Source organism: Piliocolobus tephrosceles, chromosome 2, assembly GCF_002776525.5.
Source record: "Piliocolobus tephrosceles isolate RC106 chromosome 2, ASM277652v3, whole genome shotgun sequence".
NCBI lineage: Eukaryota > Metazoa > Chordata > Mammalia > Primates > Cercopithecidae > Piliocolobus > Piliocolobus tephrosceles.
Window position 1 is genome coordinate 192,190,327 of NC_045435.1, and position 20,219 is coordinate 192,210,545.

Here is a 20,219-nt window from a genome sequence, read left to right on the forward strand (position 1 = left end):
CTCAAAAAAAAAAAAAAAAGAAGTAATTTTTCTCTCCCAAATGAAGATAAAGTCACTTCTCACAAAACAAACATTAATTTAGCAGAATTAAGTTTCCTCTTACGGCCTTTGATGCTTGAGGATTACCAAGGATCTACGCAATAGAGCGCTAAATTTTGGAATTAGTTGAGAATTATCCCAAATTTCCTCTAGTAAACATAATTTTGGCCACAAATGAAGACAAAGGATAAAAGTAATTAACTAAATTCTAGAAGAACACCTCTCGTCAGAAATTAATAGATCTTATTTAGGTTTCTAGGAAGCATTTAACTACATAAAACTTATAGGGAAAAATGGCCATATTTAAAAATTGCTACTAGGATCAAGGTAGAGCACAGGATTGTAATGAGCAGAGTCACAGAACATACTAAAGAGGTATGTATAGTCAGTCCCACTGGAACCTGTAGAGTCACATTCTTATATACCTATGGAGAGAGAGAGAGAGAAGTTAGACATTTAAAATGCATGTCATGGGCCCGGTGTGGTGGCTCATGCCTGTAATCCCAGCACTTTGGGAAGCCAAGGCGGGCAGATCGCTTGAGGTCAGGAGTTCGAACACAGCCTGGCCAACATCTCTACTAAACCGTCTCTACTAATAATACAAAAATTATTCAGGTGTGGTGGCAGGTGCCTGTAGTCCCAGCTACTAGGGAGGCTGAGGCAGAACAACCACTTGAACCCGGGAGGTGGAGGTTTGCAGTGAGCTGAGATCACGCCACTGTACGAAAGCCTGGGCGACAGAGGAAGACTCCTTCTCAAACAAATTAAATAAATAAATAAATAAAAATAGTAAAACAAAATGCATGTCATAAGGTGAGACCGCTATTTTTTTGATTTTTAATTAGATCTTTTTCTTTCCTTTTTGTTTTAAATATCTTTCAGGCAGTGCTACACTACATGTAATATTATTGGTTTGAATGACTTTTGAATCTAACATTTCATTTAATGTTACAGAATCAGACTCAGTTCCCATAATAAGTTGCTAAATCTCATTAGTTCTGATTTTTCTGCTTTTTACATAAAGTATATCCTTTTAAGAAAAGCTGTATCCCAGTGTCACCTCTGTAATCAATATAAACATTTACTTCCTCTTAACATATTTCAAATTAGAATACAGAATTCTCTCTAAATTGAAGACGTATAGGAAAAACATTAAAACAACAAAAAACTAAATTATTCTTTCATTCCCGTTTGCCTTTCTCTCCCCAGATAGCTTTTAAAACCTTGCTATTCACATATTGTGCAGCTGAATGTGACCTTTGCTGTGACCAGCAACGCAAAAGTTCCTACATTCGACTCGGTTCTATTTTCTATTTGGTTTTGAAGATAAAGGAGTTCCGTGAAAAACACTGGGAAAGTTTATACTTTAAAAAGAAGTTTTAAAAAACATTAAAATGTAGGTAACTTGGGAATACTTTTTGTTTTCTTTTTGTAAATACCTGAATTATGATTTCACACCCCCAAAAATACAAGTAACCAACCCAATCCGTAACAAAGTGCTATCTGAAAACCATCATTCAAAAAATGGCATCTTCAACAAACCTTGGGATGGAATACCACCTTAGTAATGGCCACCTGTTTTTTCTGGTATATATAAAGATGAAATATATACAAAGTTGGCCGGGTGTGGTGGCTCACGCCCGTAATCCCAGCGCTTTGGGAGGCCAAAGTAGATCACGAGGTCAGGAGTTTGAGACCAGCCTGGCCAACACAGTGAAACCCTGTCTCTACTAAAAATACAAAAATTAGCTGGGTGTGGTGGCGGGCGCCTATAGTCCCAGCTATTAGGGAGGCTGAGACAGGAGAATCACTTGAACCCGGGAGGCGGAGGTTGTGGTGAGCCAAGATTGCGCCACTGTACTCCAGCCTGGGAAACAGAGGGAGACGCTGTCTCGGGGGAAAAAAAAAATACATATATATATATATATATATTTAACTATATTTAAAGTGTTAAATTATGACCTTTTGTTTTTTTTTTTTTTTTTTTTTTTGAGACGGAGTCTCGCTCTGTTGCCGAGGCTGGAGTGCAGTGGCCGGATCTCAGCTCACTGCAAGCTCCGCCTCCCGGGTTTACACCATTCTCCTGCCTCAGCCTCCTGAGTAGCTGGGACTACAGGCGCCTGCCACCTCGCCCGGCTAGTTTTTATTTTTTTTATTTTTTTTATTTTTTTAGTAGAGACGGGGTTTCACCATGTTAGCCAGGATAGTCTCGATCTCCTGACCTTGTGATCCAACCGTCTCGGCCTCCCAAAGTGCTGGGATTACAGGCTTGAGCCACCGTGCCCGGCCAAATTATGACCTCTTATGGCAAGTTACAGAATTTTAAAGACAACTGAGGTCAGATGCGGTGGCTTACGCCAAAAATCCCAGCACTTTGGGAAGCTGAGAGGGATGGATCACCTGAAGTCAGGAGTTTGAGACCAGCCTGACCAACAAGGTGAAACCCCATCTCAACTAAAAATACAAAAATTAGCCGGGCATGGTCCCAGCTACTTGGGAGGCTGAGACAGGAGAACTGCCTGAACCCAGGAGGCAGAGGTTGCGGTGAGCTAAGATTGCGCCACTGTACTCCAGCCTGGGCGACAGAGCAAGACTCCGTCTCGGAAAAAAAAAATAAAGATAACTGAATTCAAAATGTTTTAATAGGGTCACCACTTACCTTGTAGCAATGCACTCAATCAATAAATCATAAACACTAAGCATACTCTTCATTGACATAATCAATCAAATGCAGATCTCCAGATGTATTTTAGAGTTTGAGAAAAATTTCCAAGTACCATATGGCAATGGTAATCTACTCGAAAACAAATCTACATTGCATAAGATTGCAGAGTCATCCATCTTGCCAACTTTATGTTCAATGAAAGTTCCCCAACAAAAAACAGCAGTGCTTTGTAGTAACCCTTTGCTGTCACAGAAAACAGCTTCCTATATTAGAAAATGCTAATCTCAGCTGGGCACGGTGGCTCACACCTGTAATCCCAGCACTTTGGGAGACCAAGGTGGGCGGATCACCTAAGGTCAGGAGTTTGAGACCAGCCTGGCCAACAAGGTGAAGCGCCGTCTCTAACAAAAATACAAAAATTAGCTGGATGTGGTAGTGTACGCCTGTAGTCCCAGTTACTTGGGAGACTGAGGCAGGAGAATCACTTGAACCTGGTAGGCAGAGGTTGCAGTGAGCCGAGATTGTGCCACTGCAGTCCAGCCTGGGCAACAGAGCGAGACTCTGTCTCCAAAAAAAAAAAAAATGCTAATCTCTTAAATGTGGCAGAAACATTACAGAAAGAGCTTTAAATGAGGCACATGATCTAAAAAACAACATAAAATATTAGCTTACTGATTTATACTTCATCTTGTTCCACTGGCAGATATCCTCGTTCTCCAAAGCACAAGGAGCTGCCACTTCTGAGTGAGCCCAGCATTTCAAGATTGGGAACTCTGAGAAAAGTGGTATAAAATGATGTCAGAAAACCTGTATTTGGACTCAAAGCTAGGCTTGTATTAAACCTCAACAGATAGAAGTAGTCAAACATTTTAATACATTATGTATATGATCTGGACCCATCTATCACATTCTGTTATTTTAGCATCCCTTTTTTTTTTTGAGACAGAATCTTGCTCTGTTCCCCAGGCTGGAGTGCAGTGGTGCGATCTCGGCTCACTGCAAGTTCCGCCTCCCGGGTTCACGCCATTCTCCTGCCTCAGCCTCCCGAGTAGCTGGGACTACAGGTGCCCGCCACCACGCCCAACTAATCTTTTTTGTATTATTAGTAGAAACGGAGTTTCACCATATTAGCCAGGATGGTCTCGATCTCCTGACCTTGTGATCCACCCACCTCGGCCTCCCAAAGTGCTGGGATTACAGGCGTGAGCCACTGCGCCTGGCCTTTTAGCATCCTTTTTTATGTGAATGCCTAAGAAATTAGAAAATTACAAAAGTATTGAAGTTGAGCATGACTTTTTTTTTTTTTGAGACAGAGTCTCACTCTGTCACCCAGGCTGGAGTGCGGTGGCGCGATCTCGGCTCGCTGCACCCTCCACCTCGCGATTCTCCTGCCTCAGCCTCCAGAGTAGCTGGGATTACAGGCACCTGCCATTGCACCCAGCTGATTTTTGTATTTTTAGTAGACATGGGGTTTCACCATCTTGGCTAGGATGGTCTTAAACTCCTAACCTCATGATCCACCCGCCTCGGCCTCCCAAAGGGCTGGGATTACAAGTGTGAGCCACCATGCCCGGCTGAACATGACTTCTTTATGAATCTCATTGTACTCAAATTTGGGGCTGCTCTTAAAAATTTAATGTAAACTTTTTGAAGCATCACTCAGAAAAGTAAACATATCGTAAGTGCAAAACTCAGTAAATTTCCATTTGAAACACACCCATAAAAGAGCATTCAGATAGGCCGGGCGCGGTGGCTCAGGCCTGTCATCCCAGCACTTTGGGAGGCCGAGACGGGCGGATCACCAGGTCAGGAGATCGAGACCATCCTGGCAAACACGGTGAAACCCCGTCTCTACTAAAAAAATACAAAAAACTAGCCGGGCAAGGTGGGGGTGCCTGTAGTCCCAGCTACTCGGGAGGCTGAGGCAGGAGAATGGTGTAAACCCGGGAGGCAGAGCTTGCAGTGAGCCAAGATCGCGCCACTGGACTCCAGCCTGGGCGACAGAGCAAGACTCTGTCTCAAAAAAAAAAAAAAAGAGCATTCAGATAAAAAGACAGAATACCAGAATCCAGTTCTCTCAGGAGAGGAACTTTTCCAAGCTTTATTTATGCTAAGAGGTACCAGAAAACAAGGCTGGATGAACAAAGCTAACATAAGACTTTTAAATTTTCTCATCATGAAAGGTACGATGGTAACAAATGTAGCATTAAACACTTCCCACCTGTGGGTTTTTAGTAATAGTGCTACTAACCTTTTTTTTTTTTTTTTTTTTTGAGACACTCTTGCTCTGTCTCCCAGGCTGGAGTGCAGTGACACGATCTCAGCTCACTGAAACCTCTGCCTCCCGGGTTCAAGCGATTCCCGTGCCGCAGCCTCCCAAGTAGCTGGGACTACAGACACACACCACAACACCTGGCTAATTTTTATATTTTTAGTAGAGATGGGGTTTCACCATGTTGTCTAGGCTGGTTTTAAACTCCTGACCTCAACTGATCTGCCCGCCTCGGCCTCCCAAAGTGTTGGGATTTCAGGTGTGACACACTGTACCTGGCCCCAGTGCTACTAACTTTTATAAACATTCTAAATCAACCCAAATTTGAAGACACAAAGAACCAAAAACTGAAAGGAACTTCTTAAAGAAAACGTCTTGGCCGGGCACTGTGGCTCACACCTGTAATCCCAACACTTTGGGAGGCCAAGGTGGGCGGACCACGAGGTCAGGAGTTCGAGACCAGCCTGGCCAACATAGTGAAACTCCATCTCTACCAAAAATACAAAAATTAGCTGAGCATGGTGGCACACACCTGTAGTCCCAACTACTCAGGAGGCTGAGGCAGGAGAGGCGGAGATTGTGGTGAGCCGAGATCACGCCACTGCACTTCAGCCTGGGAAACAGAGCGAGACTCTGCCTCAAAAAAAAAAAGGAAGAAAGAAAACGTTCTTGAGAAGATTGCAAAGGCTAGAGTGCAGTGGTGCGATCCTGGCTCACTCCAACTTCCACCTCCTGGGTTCAAGTGATTTTCCTTCCTCAGCCTCCCAAGTAGCTGGGATTACAGGCCCCTGCCACCATGCCCAGCTAATTTTTTGTATTTTTAGTAGAGATTAGTAGAGATGGGGTTTCACCATGTTGGTCAGGCTGGTCTCAAACTCCTGACCTGTGATCCACCCGCCTCAGCCTCCCAAAGTGCTGGGATTACAGGTGTGAGCCACCTCACCCAGCTAATTTTTCAATTTACCCAAATTCCCACATAAAAACAGAAACAACAATCACGCAGCAAAATAAAAACCTTACAGACAAAATTTACAACGAAACTAGGTGATAAAGTATCTTCCCAAACATCAAAATACACGGAAGTGGAAACAAAACATCAAAAGCCACAGAGCCCTGCACCCCTGGTAGGAAGAAATGAAAAGCAACAGAGGGCCAATGTGGACCAAAGGCTGCAAAAATAAACACACAGTACGTGCCTACTAAGATTAAATGGCTACTGAGAAGAGAACACAGCACTACCTATAGTTCTGTCGAAGGAATCAAACCTGAATCTGATCATTCCTCCGGAGCCAGCTGCCAATTTCCAGTAAGTAAAGAAGTAGGAGGAACATGAGTACAATGAGCAAAACCCCAGCTACGACCAACTCGGCAGGTCAAATGGCGCAAGTTCTTTCAACAGTTCAGTTTGGAAGAAAGGAAAGGGATAGAGAGAAACCTGTAAGTTAAGAGACTTGATGGAAATAGTAGATTTTTATAAATGGACAAGACCTTAGTCTTGGTACAGTATTTTGGAATGCCCATCTGGATGATAAACACAAAGAAACATCAGGAAGTATTTGAAAGTCAGGATGGTGGGTTAGTCGTAGAGGGAAGGAGACGACAGTGGGGGCAGCGGTGTCAAGGACAGGGATGGCAAATGCATGTTTCTTTTTAACTTTTTGGTTGTAAAATAAAGCACACACATAAAAATCTACTCAAATACATAGTTTAGTGAATTATTATTATGCAAATACCCTTCTAACTAACACCTAGGTCAAGAAATAGAACTTTGGCCGGGCGCGGTGGCTCAAGCCTGGAATCCCAGCACTTTGGGAGGCCAAGGCGGGTGGATCACGAGATCAGGAGATCGAGACCATCCTGGCTAACACGGTGAAACCCCGTCTCTACTAAAAAATACAAAAAGCTAGCCAGGCGAGTTGGCGAGCACCTGTAGCCCCAGCTACTCAGGAGGCTGAGGCAGGAGAATGGCGTGAACCCGGGAGGCGGAGCTTGCAGTGAGCTGAGATCTGGCCACTGCACTCCAGCCCGGGCGACAGAGCGAGACTCCGTCTCAAAAAAAAAAAAAAAAAAAGAAATAGAACTTTGCCAGCCACCCTAGCAGAAGGAGAACTTGCCACTATACCTTTATTCTTATTTTCTGACCCTTAGCAAACACCTGCAGCCCTCACCTTGGTCACAAAACATCAACAAATCTGGGTGATTGACCACAATCGAGGTTTCTCCATCGTGACTGTGTGGCCGATGATAGCGGTAGTGCACAGGCAAAAAGGCTTGAAAACAGTCAATGCACTGTGAATCTTGTCTGGCATAAATGAGAACTTCAGATTCCTTGGACAAATAGTTAGGGGCCTCTATATCAAAATTTTCTGAAACCATCACTGCCTGTTCAAAAAGAAAATAAATATTAATCAAGAAGAAATGAATGAGGAAGATTGTTTAAAAGTTAAAACCGGAAGACTATATTCAGATACACATAGCAGTGTCAAATTTGCCCCCTTTATAAACAATTTCCATTCCCCTTCCATCCACAATTTTAAGGAGAGAAACAGAAGACAATTTATGGTTAATAAAAGTTTGCTTACTAAAAATAAACTGGGGGAATTATATTCTAGGGTACCAAATTTCCCCGTAATAAAAATTATTCCTGTAATATTTTCTTATTAGTCTGTGTTTAGGTGACAAAACAGGTACCTAAGAACTGAGAAATTTTGTGAATATAGCATTATTCAATAAGCACAAAACGATGACAAAGGGTGAAACCTGTATTGAGTTAAAATGACTGCTATCATTCTGACAATTTCCTGTTCTTTAGAGAAGCAAGTGAGAGGGCAGTGAGTATGAGCACTGCGGTCAGGAAGTCAAAGCAAAGGCCAGCACTCTTTCTAGAGAGGGTATAAAAAGTTAATGGAAAAAATAGTAAATGATTTCTTAAAATAATATGGTAAAAACTATTTTATAGAAAAGTATAGTATTCACCAAAAGTGAAAATGCACACATGGCAGAAATTAGGCTTGAGTTATAACATGTATATTTATTTATTACACATATATATATCCACATATACATACATATTTATGTACACACACACATATATCCACATACACAGGCATTATACACATGACCTATGTGTATATGTATGGATGTACACACACACACAACTTCCCTTTAGATTGTCCATGCAAAACCTGGGTGTAACTCAGAGAAACAAACAGCATTAACTCCTTCCCGTCACATCAAGCATCCTAACTGTCCTCTGACAGTGACACCAAGTGCTACGTTTTCTTTTCATGTTGTTCCTTTTCAGTTAATCACAGCAGGAACAGAACTCCTTGGCAAAAGTCAAGGAATTGTATTATCTCATGAGTCATAAGGGACCTTAGAAGTAATAAAATTAAACCACGGTACCAACAAAGGTATTTTTCAGGTATACCACCACTGCTTGAATACTTCCAGTGACTGGAAGGAAGCTCATTATTATGAGTCATCTCGATCTATCTACCATTATAAGGTTATTTCTTTTTCATGAGTAAAAACTTTATGTACTAGCCTGTAACATTTATCAGTTGTTCTTGTTTACAATGTCTGCAATAAATTCATTCCTTATTCCACTAGGGATCCTTCCATCATCAGAAGGCAACCATAGCTGCCGCCACGAAGTCTTCTCCTGATAATGGAAGTGTTCACGGTTCTGGGTTCTCATGACATGGTTTCCAAATCATTCATCATATTAGCTGCCTTTGAAATACTCATAGAGTCCAGTAGCAATATTATCTTCTTTAGGCAAAACTTGCATTAGCTTTTTGGTAGCCTTATCTCACTATGCTTTATATGCACTACTATCTTATTTTTTGAGACGGAGTCTCACTCTGTCACCCAGGCTGGAGTGCAGTGGCACAATCATGGTGCACTGCAGCCTTGATCTCCTGGGCTCAAGCGATTCTCCTGCCTTATCCTCCCAAAGAGCTGGGATAATAGGCATGAGCCACCGTACCTAGCCTCTTCTTTTTTCAAGACAAGGTCTCACTCTGTCACCCTGGCTGGAGTGTAGTGGCGTGATCATGGCTCACTGAAATCTCAACCATCCAGGCTCAAGCAATCCTTACACCTCAGCCTCCCAAGTAGCTGAGACTATAGACACACGCCACCATGCCCAGCTGATTTTTTGTATTTTTAGTAGAGATGAGGTTTCACCATGTTGGCCAGGCTGGTCTCAAACTCCTGACCTCATGATCCTCCCGCCTTGGCCTCCCAAAGTGTTGGGATTACAGGCGTGAGCCACCACGCCTGACAGTTAACTAATTTTTAAACTTTTTGGTAGGGAGTCTCACTGCGTTGCCTGGGTTGGTTCAAACTCCTTGGCCTCAAGCAATCTTCCTACCTCGGCCTCTTAAAGTGCTTGGATTACAGGTATGAGTCACTGAGCCCAGCCATCTGGGATTTTTCTGTCACACATCTTACTTTTACATATGGTATCAATGCTATGCTACATTGTTATTATTTTTGTCAATTATCTTGTAAAGAGATTGAAATAGTAAACAACAAAAAAAACGAAACAGGAAGTCTTACATATTTACCCCGTAGTTACCACCTCTTACCGTCTTTGCTCCTCTGGGTGTAATATCTTTTTTTCTCTTACTACTTTAAAGATTTTCTTTATCATTGTTTTAAGCTATTTGATTATCATGTACCTTGATATAGTTTTCTTCATGTTCTTGTACTTCAGCATCTTTCATATTTGAGTTTATAGTTTTCATTACATTCAGAAAGTTTTCAGTCAATTTTTCTTCAAATATTTTTTCCATCTCTGCCTCTCACTTTACCCTTTGGGGACTCCAGTTACATGCAGGGCAAGCCACTTAGTTGTTACACAGTTCATTAATGCTCTGTTCACCTTGTGAATTTGTTTCTTATCTATTTTACATTTCTGGTAGTTTCTATTGCAGTATCTTCAAGTTCATTCATCTTTTCTTCTGCAATATTCGATCTTCCACTAACTCATTCAGTGTATTTTTCATCTCACACACTGCAGTCTTAATCTTTAGAAGTTCAATGCTGACTTTTAAAAATACCTTCCATGTTTCCAGTTAAATTCTGAACACATGGGATGCAGTTACAGTAACTGTTTTAATGGTCTGTTAATTCTTTTTTTTTTTTTTAGACCGAGTTGCAGTTTCGCTCTTGTTGCCCAGGCTGGAGTGCAATGGCGCGATCTCAACTCATTGCAACCTCCGCCTCGGGGATGCAAGTGATTCTCCTGCCTCAGCCGCCGAGTAGCTGGTGGTGCCCACCACCACGCCTGGCTAATCTTTTGTATTTTTAGTAGAGACGGGGTTTCACCATGTTGGCCAGGCTGGTCTTGAACTCCTGACCTCAAGTGATCCACCTGCCTCAGCCTCCCAAAGTGCTGGGATTACTGGCGTGAACCACCAACCCCGGTCTATGGCCTGTTAATTCTAACATCTGGGGCAATTCTGGATTGGTTTTAACTGATGGATTCACCTCCTCATTATAGGTCAGTTTTTCCCCCCACATCCTTGCTTAGCTGCTAATTTTTTATTAGAGTTAAGAAATTGCTGATTTGATCTTGCCGAATATGTCTGGATTCCTATACATATTCTTGAGCTTTGTTTGCAATACAGGTAGTTTACTTAGCAACAGTTTGTTTTTTTTTTTTTTTTAAGGTTTTGCTTTTAAAATTTATTATGCAGGACTAAAGCAATGTTCAGTTTGCGGCTAAGTATTCCCTGCTATTGAGTAAAAGTTCTCTGTTTATCCGTTGTTCAAGAAATTATAAGGCTTTTCTCAGTTTGGTTGTTGGGACGAGGTGCTACTCCTGTCCCTGTGTGAGTGCAGTTACTCAACAGAGAGACACTGTTACCGCCCATTTTGTTAGATGGTTCTTTCCCTGGCATCAGGTAGTTTCCTAACATATACACACTGATAAATACTCAGCTACATACTTGAAAGGAACCTTCCGTTATTTCTGGAGTTCTGCCTCCATGAAGTTCTCTCCTCTCTGGTACACTGTCTTGTGAATTCTAGTGACCTCTGTCTGCCCAGAATCTCAACTTTATCTCCTCAACTCAAAAAGTCCACTAGGCTCTGCTTGAGTTTCTCCTCCCTGCATTAAGCCTGAAAATATTCTCAAGGAAATAAGCTGGATGACAGTAGGGCTCACCTTACTTATTTCCCTTCTCTTGGATATCTCTGCCCTTCATTGCCTGATATCCAATGACTTTTCTCATTATTTCATATATTTGGTTTATTTCTTGCTTGTTTCAAGTGAGAGACTAAATCTGTTACCTGTTCTCCACTTGTCCACTTATTAAGCATAAGCCTTAATACTATATACTTTGAGTAAAACTTACGGTTTCAGAAAGTGTTTCCATTTTGACCTATAAAACAGCAATTTTATATGTTTCAATCTAATATTATACTGCTTTCAAAGAATCTAAGAGATTTTGATGAAAAAATACATTTAATAACCCTACCTAAAAAAGTGAAATGAGGTTTATTTGATCTGCCTTATCCTTGGTAAACCTACTTAAGGCTTGCATTTATTTTCAAATTATTCACAAACCATCACAAGCTCCTTACAAAGCATTTTGCTGGCACATCACTCATTTAGTTTGGGCCCACAGTTCCACTTGCTGCAGCCAAAAATTTTATTTCCTGGAGCAGAGTCAAGACATTAATCCAGGTATATAAGCATCAATCAGTCCCTACATAAAAATTCCTTCTACCCAGTTATACTTATTATATAATAACACTCAGCATAACAAAGTTTTTCTGTACAAGGAATTGGGCCACAATCTCAACTAGGCAGAAGCAAGCAGCATTTAATATGTCAGGCATCAAATTCCATATATTTAAATGTCACAAATGTAACATCTATTTTTCTAGAAGTTTCCAAAATAAAGAAGTAACTACACTTACAAGGCTTATAATTAGGGATTAGAAGATTAGAAAGCAGAAAATCAAGATCCAGATAAACTTGTTAATCAATCTATAATGGCACTCTCTACCTGTACCCTTGTAACAGCCAACCTCCAAACATCCCAATCTCATCCCCATCCAAAGGTATGGCTTTTTGGGTAATCCCCATCCAAAAAACTTCCCTTTTCTTAGAACATGGTAAGTGATTTTATTAAGCAGATTTAAATATGATTCCAACCCATGTCCTTACAAGCCAAAAACTGTGTTGAAATTTGAAATCCATTATTTTAAATTTGAAAAGCCTCACTTAGAATTCATAATTCATTGAAGAAAAGAAATAAATGAGAGTCTTCTGGCCGGTGGCTCACGCCTATAATCCCAGCACTTTCGGAGGTCAAGGCAAGCGGATCACCTGAGGTCGGGAGATCGAGATTAGCCAGGCCAACACGGTGAAACCCCCACTCTACTAAAAATACAAAAATTAGCCGGGCATGGTGGCGTGCACCTATAATCCTAGCTACTTGGGAGGCTGACGCAGGAGCACTCGAACCTGGGAGGCAGAGGTTTCAGTGAGCCGAGATTGTGCTAATACACTCCAGCCTAGGCAACAGAGACTCTGTCTCAAAAAACAAAAAACTTAATTAAATTTTAAAAAATGAGGTCCTTCCGTAATTGTATGTGTATGTGAACTGTGATACATACACAAAAAACTGAGAACACACTTGGTGATTGGGGTTGACATAGGTAGAATGCTATCATGGCATACCTTTTTATATCTACTCAATGAACCCTTGAGAATATAATTACTTATTCAAAAAAAATTAAAATACAATAAACGGGTAAAGAAACTGGCCTAAACCACGATTAGAAATAAACAAACTGCCATCGTGAATAACTATAGATGCATCTATTTTACAGTTTTAAAAATTATAAGTAGATTATAATCTTACCAGCTAAGACAGTGTCTCCCAAAATTTCTTAACAGAAATCACCTTGGTTATATATACCTACTACGTACCCACAATAATTAAAAAAAAAAAAAAAAAAAAAAAAGAGATCATCTGGGTTCTTCAAACCAGATTTTCGGGTCCAATCTGGACCTAATGAATCAGGATTTCCCGGGAAGGCAATAATCTGTACAAACTTGCCCCCAAGGAATTCTTACCAAAGTCAGGGAAACTCTTCTAACTAAGGGGTAAGATTTAGGACCAACAAGGGCAACACTATTGCAACCAGACACTCCTGGATCCACTTACTGGCTCTTCCATTTACCTATATGATTTTGAATAAGTTACTTGGCCTCCTTGTGCCTCAGTTTTTTTTTTTTTTTTTTTGAGACAAAATCTCATTCTGACGCCCAGGCTGGAGTGCAATGATGCGACACTTACCCAGATGTTGGGGTATATGTCATTCTCATTAACAAAGTGACCGTGGAGGCACTATTTATTAATCATTAATTTTCTCAAGACATACACATACACACAGATAATTTTCTTAGTCACTGAGCTGTGAACCACCTTGCTAAAAAGCATTTAACTAGCTCAGTTTAGTTGGCTTATCCCTGACAAGAGTCACTCACTTGACAAAGACTATGCCCATTCTATCTCTAAAGATGTCACTTTATACACTTTGACAAAATGAAAAGAAAACCTGCTATTTTTCCTTAGTCCAAACTATAGCACCCCAAATTAATTTCTCTCCCAAAAAATCCCCTAATAACTGTACCTCTGTTATGTTTCTCTCTCGTAATGAAGCCAACTCATATGGATCCACAAAAAGTCCTGCGGGAATGTCCTGTTTAATTAAGAGTCGGCAGGTCTGTAAGTCCTCAATGCTTTCTCCAAACTTCACTTTGATTAAAAGGTCTCTGTAAGACAAGTACATTTAAAGTAAATCTCTTCATTCAACTGTTACATGAGATAACATAACACTGTATTCCTATTAGTGAAAACACTATATTTCAAAATTCATTTTCCAAAAGTAGATTATAAGGTCAAATGAAATATTTACAACATGTCAGAATCATCCATTAGATCTTTCATAATTCATGTCATAAGCCACTATAGCATTATTGTAAAAATAGACAAAGATCAATGGAAAGGAATGGAATCCAGTAACACTCACACAATTTTCAATAAAGGTACCAACGTAATTTAATGGGGAAAGGATAGTCTTTTCAACAAATGGTAGTGAAACAACTGGATATTTACATAGAAAAAAAATAGGCCACAGGGCAGGCATGGTGGTTCATGCCTATAATCCTAGCACTTTGGAAGGCTGAGGCAGTACTGCCTGAGCTCAGGAGTTCGAGACCAGCCTGGCTAACACAGTGAGACCCAGTGTCTACCAAAAATACAAAAATTAGCCGGGCATGGTGGCACACGCCTGTGGTCCAGCTACTCAGGAGGCTGAGGCATGAGAATCTCTTGAGCCTGGGAGGTAGAGGGTGCAGTGAACCAAGATCATGTCCCTGTACTCCAGCGTGGGTGACAGAGCAAATCCCCATCTAAAAAAAAGAAAAAAGAAAAAAATAGGCCAAGGATGGTGGCTCATGCCTCTAATCCCAGCACTTTGGGAGGCTGATGCAGGAGGATTGTTTGAAGCCAGGAGTTTGAGACCAGCCTAAGCAATATGGAGAGACCCGTCACTAAAAAAAATTTAAAAATTAGCCATGCAGGCCGGGCGCGGTGGCTCAAGCCTGTAATCCCAGCACTTTGGGAGGCCGAGACGGGCGGATCACGAGGTCAGGAGATCGAGACCATCCTGGCTAACACGGTGAAACCCCGTCTCTACTAAAAAATACAAAAAACTAGCCGGGCAAAGTGGCAGGCGCCTGTAGTCCCAGCTACTTGGGAGGCTGAGGCAGGAGAATGGCCTAAACCCGGGAGGCGGAGCTTGCAGTGAGCTGAGATCCGGCCACTGCACTCCAGCCTGGGTGACAGAGCAAGACTGCGTCTCAAAAAAAAAAAAAAAATTAGCCAGGCGTGCTGATGTGTGCCTATAGTCCCAACTACAAGGGAGGGTGTGGTAGGAGAATCTTTTGAGCCCAGGAGGTCAAGGTTGCAGTGAGCTCTGATAGCACCACTATGTTCTAGCTTGGGGGACAGAGACAAGACCCTGTCTCAAGAAAAAAAAAAAAAAAAGAGAGAGAAGATATATTTTTTTAAAAAGCTAAATGCAACTTTAAGAGATGAAGAATATAATTTCTGAAATAAAAACTTACTCAGATGTAATTAAAAGCCATTAGATGCTGAAGAAGAAAAGACTAGTGACTTGGAGACAGAGCAACAGAAACTATCCACGCTGAAGCACAGAGAGGAAAAAAGACCAGGGAGAAAAAAAGAACAGCCTCCATGGCCTTTAAACAATATCAAGTAGTCTAGTATACATATATTTGGAGTTCCTAAAATAGAGAAGAGACTGTAACAGAAAAAAAAATGAAGATATAATGGCTGAAACTTTCTGAATTTCATAAAAATTGTAAGTCTACAAATCCAAGAAGCCCAACCAACTCCAAGCAGGATAAATACAAAGAAAATCACATCAAGGCATATTATTATCCAGTCAATGGAAAACAATCTTAAAAGTTATCAATAATTATGTAGAGATTAACAAAGATAAGAATAAGCTAGAAGATAATGGAGCAACTTATTTAAAGTAGTAAAAGAAAAGCGGCTGTCAATCTAGAATTTTATATCCAGGAGGAAAATCTTCCAAAAATAAAGGCAAAATAAAGATTTTCAGACAAACTAAGAGAATTTGTCACTGCAAGAAATGACAGAAAGTAAATGATACTAGATAGAAACATAAATCTATAAGAAAGAAGAGATCTGAAATTGTAACTATGTGGGGGAATATAAAATACTTTTTTCTCATGTTTTAATTGCTTTCAAATACGATTGCTAGACAAATCGGAGCCCTTGAGCGTTGCTGGTGGGAATGTAAAATGATGTGGCCACTATGGAAAACTCTATGACAATTTTTCAAAAACACAGAATTATCATATGATCCAGCAATTCCACTGCTGGGTACATGAAAGCAGGCATTTAAGAGGCAACAGCCAAAAGGCAGGAGCCACCAACGTGCCCATCAACAATGAACGGATAAGCAGAATGTGGTATAAACATACAATGGAATATTATTCAGCTTTAAAAAGAAGGGAAATTCTGACATACCCTAAAACACGAAGGAACGGTGAGAACATTATGCTCAGTGAAACAAGCTAGTCACAAATATTATATGATTCCACTTATATGAGGTACCCAGAGGAGTCAAATTCACAGAGACAAGAATGCTGGTTGCCAGGAGCTGGGAGAAGGAGAAATGAGTAGTTATTGCTTAATAGGCAAAGAATTTCAGTTGTACAAAATAAAGAGTTCTGCAAATGAATGGTGGTGATGGTAGCACAATGATGTGAATGTACTTGATGCCACTGAATTGTACACTTAAAAATAGTTAAAATTAGGCTGGGCGTGGTGGCTCACGCCTGTAATTCCAGTACTTTGGGAGGCTGAAGCAGGCGGATCATGTGGTCAGGAGATGGAGACCATCCTGGCCAAAATGGTGAAACCCTATCTCCCACAAAAATTAGCTGGGCGTGTTGGCATGTGCCTGTAATCGGGAGGCTGAGGCAGGAGAATCACTTGAACCAGGGAGTCAGAGGTTACAGTGAGCCAAGATCGCACCACTGCACTCCAGCCTGGGCGACAGAGCAAGACTCCATCTCAAAAAAAAAAAAAAAAAAAAAAAGTTAAAATTGTAAATTTTATGTTATGGGTATTTTATCACAATTAAAATAAATAATGTAAAAAGTGACTGCTTAAAGAAAAATCAGTAACAATATATTGTGGGGTTCATAACGCAAGTAAAAAATAAAGTAAAATATGTGATAACAACAGCATAGAAAAGAGAAGGAGATGAAACTGTCCTGATAAAACAGCATCTGTGACATGGAATAAAATTATTTGAAGGTAGATTGTGATAGGTAACGATTGCACATTGTAAACCCTAAAGCAGCAAATTAAAACCAGAGAGAGATGGCTAATTAGCCAACACTTGAGATAAAATAGAATGCTTAATAAATACTCAATGTATCCAAAATAAAGCAAGAAAAAAGGAAGACTAGATGCAACAAAGAGAAAAACAAATAGGAAAAAAAGTAGCTAGATATATTTAAACCAAACCAACCATATTAATATTTACATTAAAAATAAATGGTCTAATCACTCCAATTAGAATGCAGAGACTGACAGATGAATAAAACAGCAACTCCTTTCACAGGCTCTTGGGATTTGGAAAGAAAAAAAAAGGCCAGCCTTAACTATATGCTATCTACAGAAAACACACTGAAGATAAAGATGATAAAAGTAAAAGGAGGCTGGGCGTGGTGGCTCAAGCCTGTAATCCCAGCACTTTGGGAGGCCGAGATGGGTGGATCACGAGGTCAGGAGATCGAGACCATCCTGGCGAACCCGGTAAAACCCCGTCTCTACTAAAAAAAAAAAAAAAAAAAAAATTAGCGGGGCGAGGTGGCGGGCACCTGTAGTCCCAGCTACTCTGGAGGCTGAGGCAGGAGAATGGCGTAAACCCAGGAGGCGGAGCTTGCAATGAGCTGAGATCCGGCCACTACACTCCAGCCTGGGCGACAGAGCGAGACTCCGTCTCAAAAGAAAAAAAAAAAAAGTAAAAGGATAAAAAAGATATGCAAATATTAATAATAAATGTGGGATGGCTATATTAATAGTAGAATAAGGAGACTCCAGGACAAGGAATATTGTCAGTCATAAAGAAAGACATTACACAAAGATAAAGGGGTCAATTCATCCAATTCATCAAGAACATATCAAGAGCATCAAGAACAATCCTAAATGTAGCATACACACCCAAAAACAGAGCTTCAAATAGTCATCGTTAAATTCTATTAAACATTAAAGGAATAAATAATACCAACGCTACACAAGCAGAAACTAGAGAAGAAGAAAATGTTTCCCAATCGATAAAGCCAGCGATGCCCTGACAGCGAAACCAGAATAACGCATCACGACAGAGTCATGGGCCAATAGCCTTCATGAACATACAAGTGAAAATACCTAGCAAGTTATTAGCAAAACAAATCCAGATCTATTTCAAGAAGATAATATCACATGACCAAGGAGTAGGTTCACTATTGGAAACATCAATGTACTTCATCATATTAACAGAATAAAATATAAGAATTGTATGATCCTCTCAAAACAGAGGAAGAAAAAGTATCTGGCAAAATTTAACACCCAATCATGGAAAAAAAAAAAAAAACTCTCAGGAAACCAGAAACTTAAGAGAAAGTCCTCAACTCATAAAAAGCTATCTACAAAAAACCTAACACAAATACACTTCATGGTGAAATAACTATACCCTTCCCCTTTTTTTTGAGAGGGAGTCTCACTCTGTCACCAGGCGAGAGTGTAGTGGCACAATCTCAGCTCACTGCAACCTCCGCCTCCCGGGTTCAAGCGATTCTCCTGCCTCAGCCTCCTGAGTAGCTGGGATCACAGGCACCTGCCACCACACTCGGCTAATGTTTTGTATTTTTAGTAGAGATGGGGTTTCACCATGTTGGCCAGGTTGGTCTTGAACTCCCGATCTCGTGATCTGCCGGCCTCGGCCTCCCAAAGTGCTGGGATTACAGGTGTGAGCCACTGCGCCCGGCATAAAAAAATTAAAAAAAATAAATAAATGAATCAGAATTTATATATCAAGTATCTGAGAATCATTTCAAAATAATCACCTTGAGAAGCTTCAGTTTGGGGAAGTTTTCTTGAGGTACAGTTTCCACACTCTTTAGCCAGACTTTTAAAGATCTTCAATATAGGCAAATATTCATCTTTTGAAGATAGTTTCTTTTTTGGAAACAGCTTGGTCATTTAGAATCAACAGTAGTAAGAAATAGTGATTTAAAGTAGTGTATCACAGTACTTCAGATGGCTTTGAAGTATACTAGTACTAAATTTGAGTCAGAGCTCTATCACCCTAATTTCTACCAAATTATTTAAATTCTTTGAGCTCTACCTCCGTCATCTGAAAAATAAGAAAAAATCATCTATCTCATGCCATTGTGAAGATTAAATGGAATATTGTATATATAGGCACTGGTTGTATATATAAAAATATACTGTATACGAGACGGTGTATGTAGGTTCTATACAAATACTATGCTATTTGATATAGGGTACTTGAGCATCTGAGGATTTTGGTGTCCTCAGGGGAGGTCCAGGAGGAACCAATCCCCTCAGATACCAAGGGACAATTGTATGTGGTAAACAATGCATATTTGTTTTCTTCTTTGCTCCACTCAATTAATCATTATTTCAAAGTGTGAACCACATATGCCATCACTGAGTAACTCTGAGGAAGCAAGTGATTTTTCTCTTTTCTTTTTGAGACAGAGTCTCGCTCTGTTGCCCAGGCTGGAGTGCAGTGGCGTGATTTCAGTTCACCACAACCTCCACCTCCTGGGTTCAAGTGATTCTCCTGCCTCAGCCTCCGGAGTAGCTGGGACTACAGGTGTGTGCACCACGATGCCCAACTAATTTTTGTATTTTTAGTAGAGACAGGGTTTCACTATGTTAGCCAGGCTGGTCTCGAACTCCTGACCTTGTGATCCGCCCACCTCGGCCTCCCAAAGTGTTGGGATTACAGATGAGAGCCACCACATCCGGCCCGATGTTTCAACTTATACATATTTCAACCATCAATTTTTTGCTCTCAATTATATGAGACATTATTTTAATAGTAATAGAAATCAATGAGCAACTCACCTGTGGAAACCATCTTTCAAAACTTCTTGCCTCAAAATAATTTCAGAACACGTGGCCCTTGTGCCTATAAGAACCAAAAGACATTTTTTAAAAAATAAAAGCACTGAATAAAATAATATTTAAATAATTAGAAAAGAGTTATTTTAGTAGGCTTTACTTGCCTAGAAAATCTAACCAACCTAAAAACAAAAACTTCATTTTTTTTTTTTTTTTTTTTGAGACGGAGTCTTGCTCTGTCGCCCGGGGTTGGAGTGCAGTGGCCGGATCTCAGCTCACTGCAAGCTCTGCCTCCCGGGTTTACGCCATTCTCCTGCCTCAGCCTCCGGAGTAGCTGGGACTACAGGCGCCCGCCACCTCGCCCAGCTAGTTTTTTTTTTTTGTATTTTTAGTAGAGACGGGGTTTCACCATATTAGCCAGGATGGTCTCGATCTCCTGACCGCCAGGATGGTCTCGATCTCCTGACCTCGTGATCCGCCCGTCTCGGCCTCCCAAAGTGCTGGGATTATAGGC

The 20,219-nt window shown here is 40.7% G+C and overlaps 1 protein-coding gene across 1 annotated transcript in view; it reads right to left on the reverse strand.

Annotated features, from left to right (window-relative positions):
• Positions 1-20,219, reverse strand: part of PIGX (phosphatidylinositol glycan anchor biosynthesis class X) — a 25,043-nt gene continuing 4,824 nt past the window's right edge. Inside the window, exons 3-7 of the mRNA XM_026455689.1 lie at positions 19,709-19,772; positions 13,638-13,779; positions 7,145-7,358; positions 3,377-3,477; positions 1-464 (exon numbers count right to left, since the gene is read on the reverse strand). Of these exons, the coding sequence (XP_026311474.1) occupies positions 321-464; positions 3,377-3,477; positions 7,145-7,358; positions 13,638-13,779; positions 19,709-19,772 (665 nt within the window). The 3' untranslated portion in view covers positions 1-320. The remainder of the gene's footprint in view (positions 465-3,376; positions 3,478-7,144; positions 7,359-13,637; positions 13,780-19,708; positions 19,773-20,219) is intronic.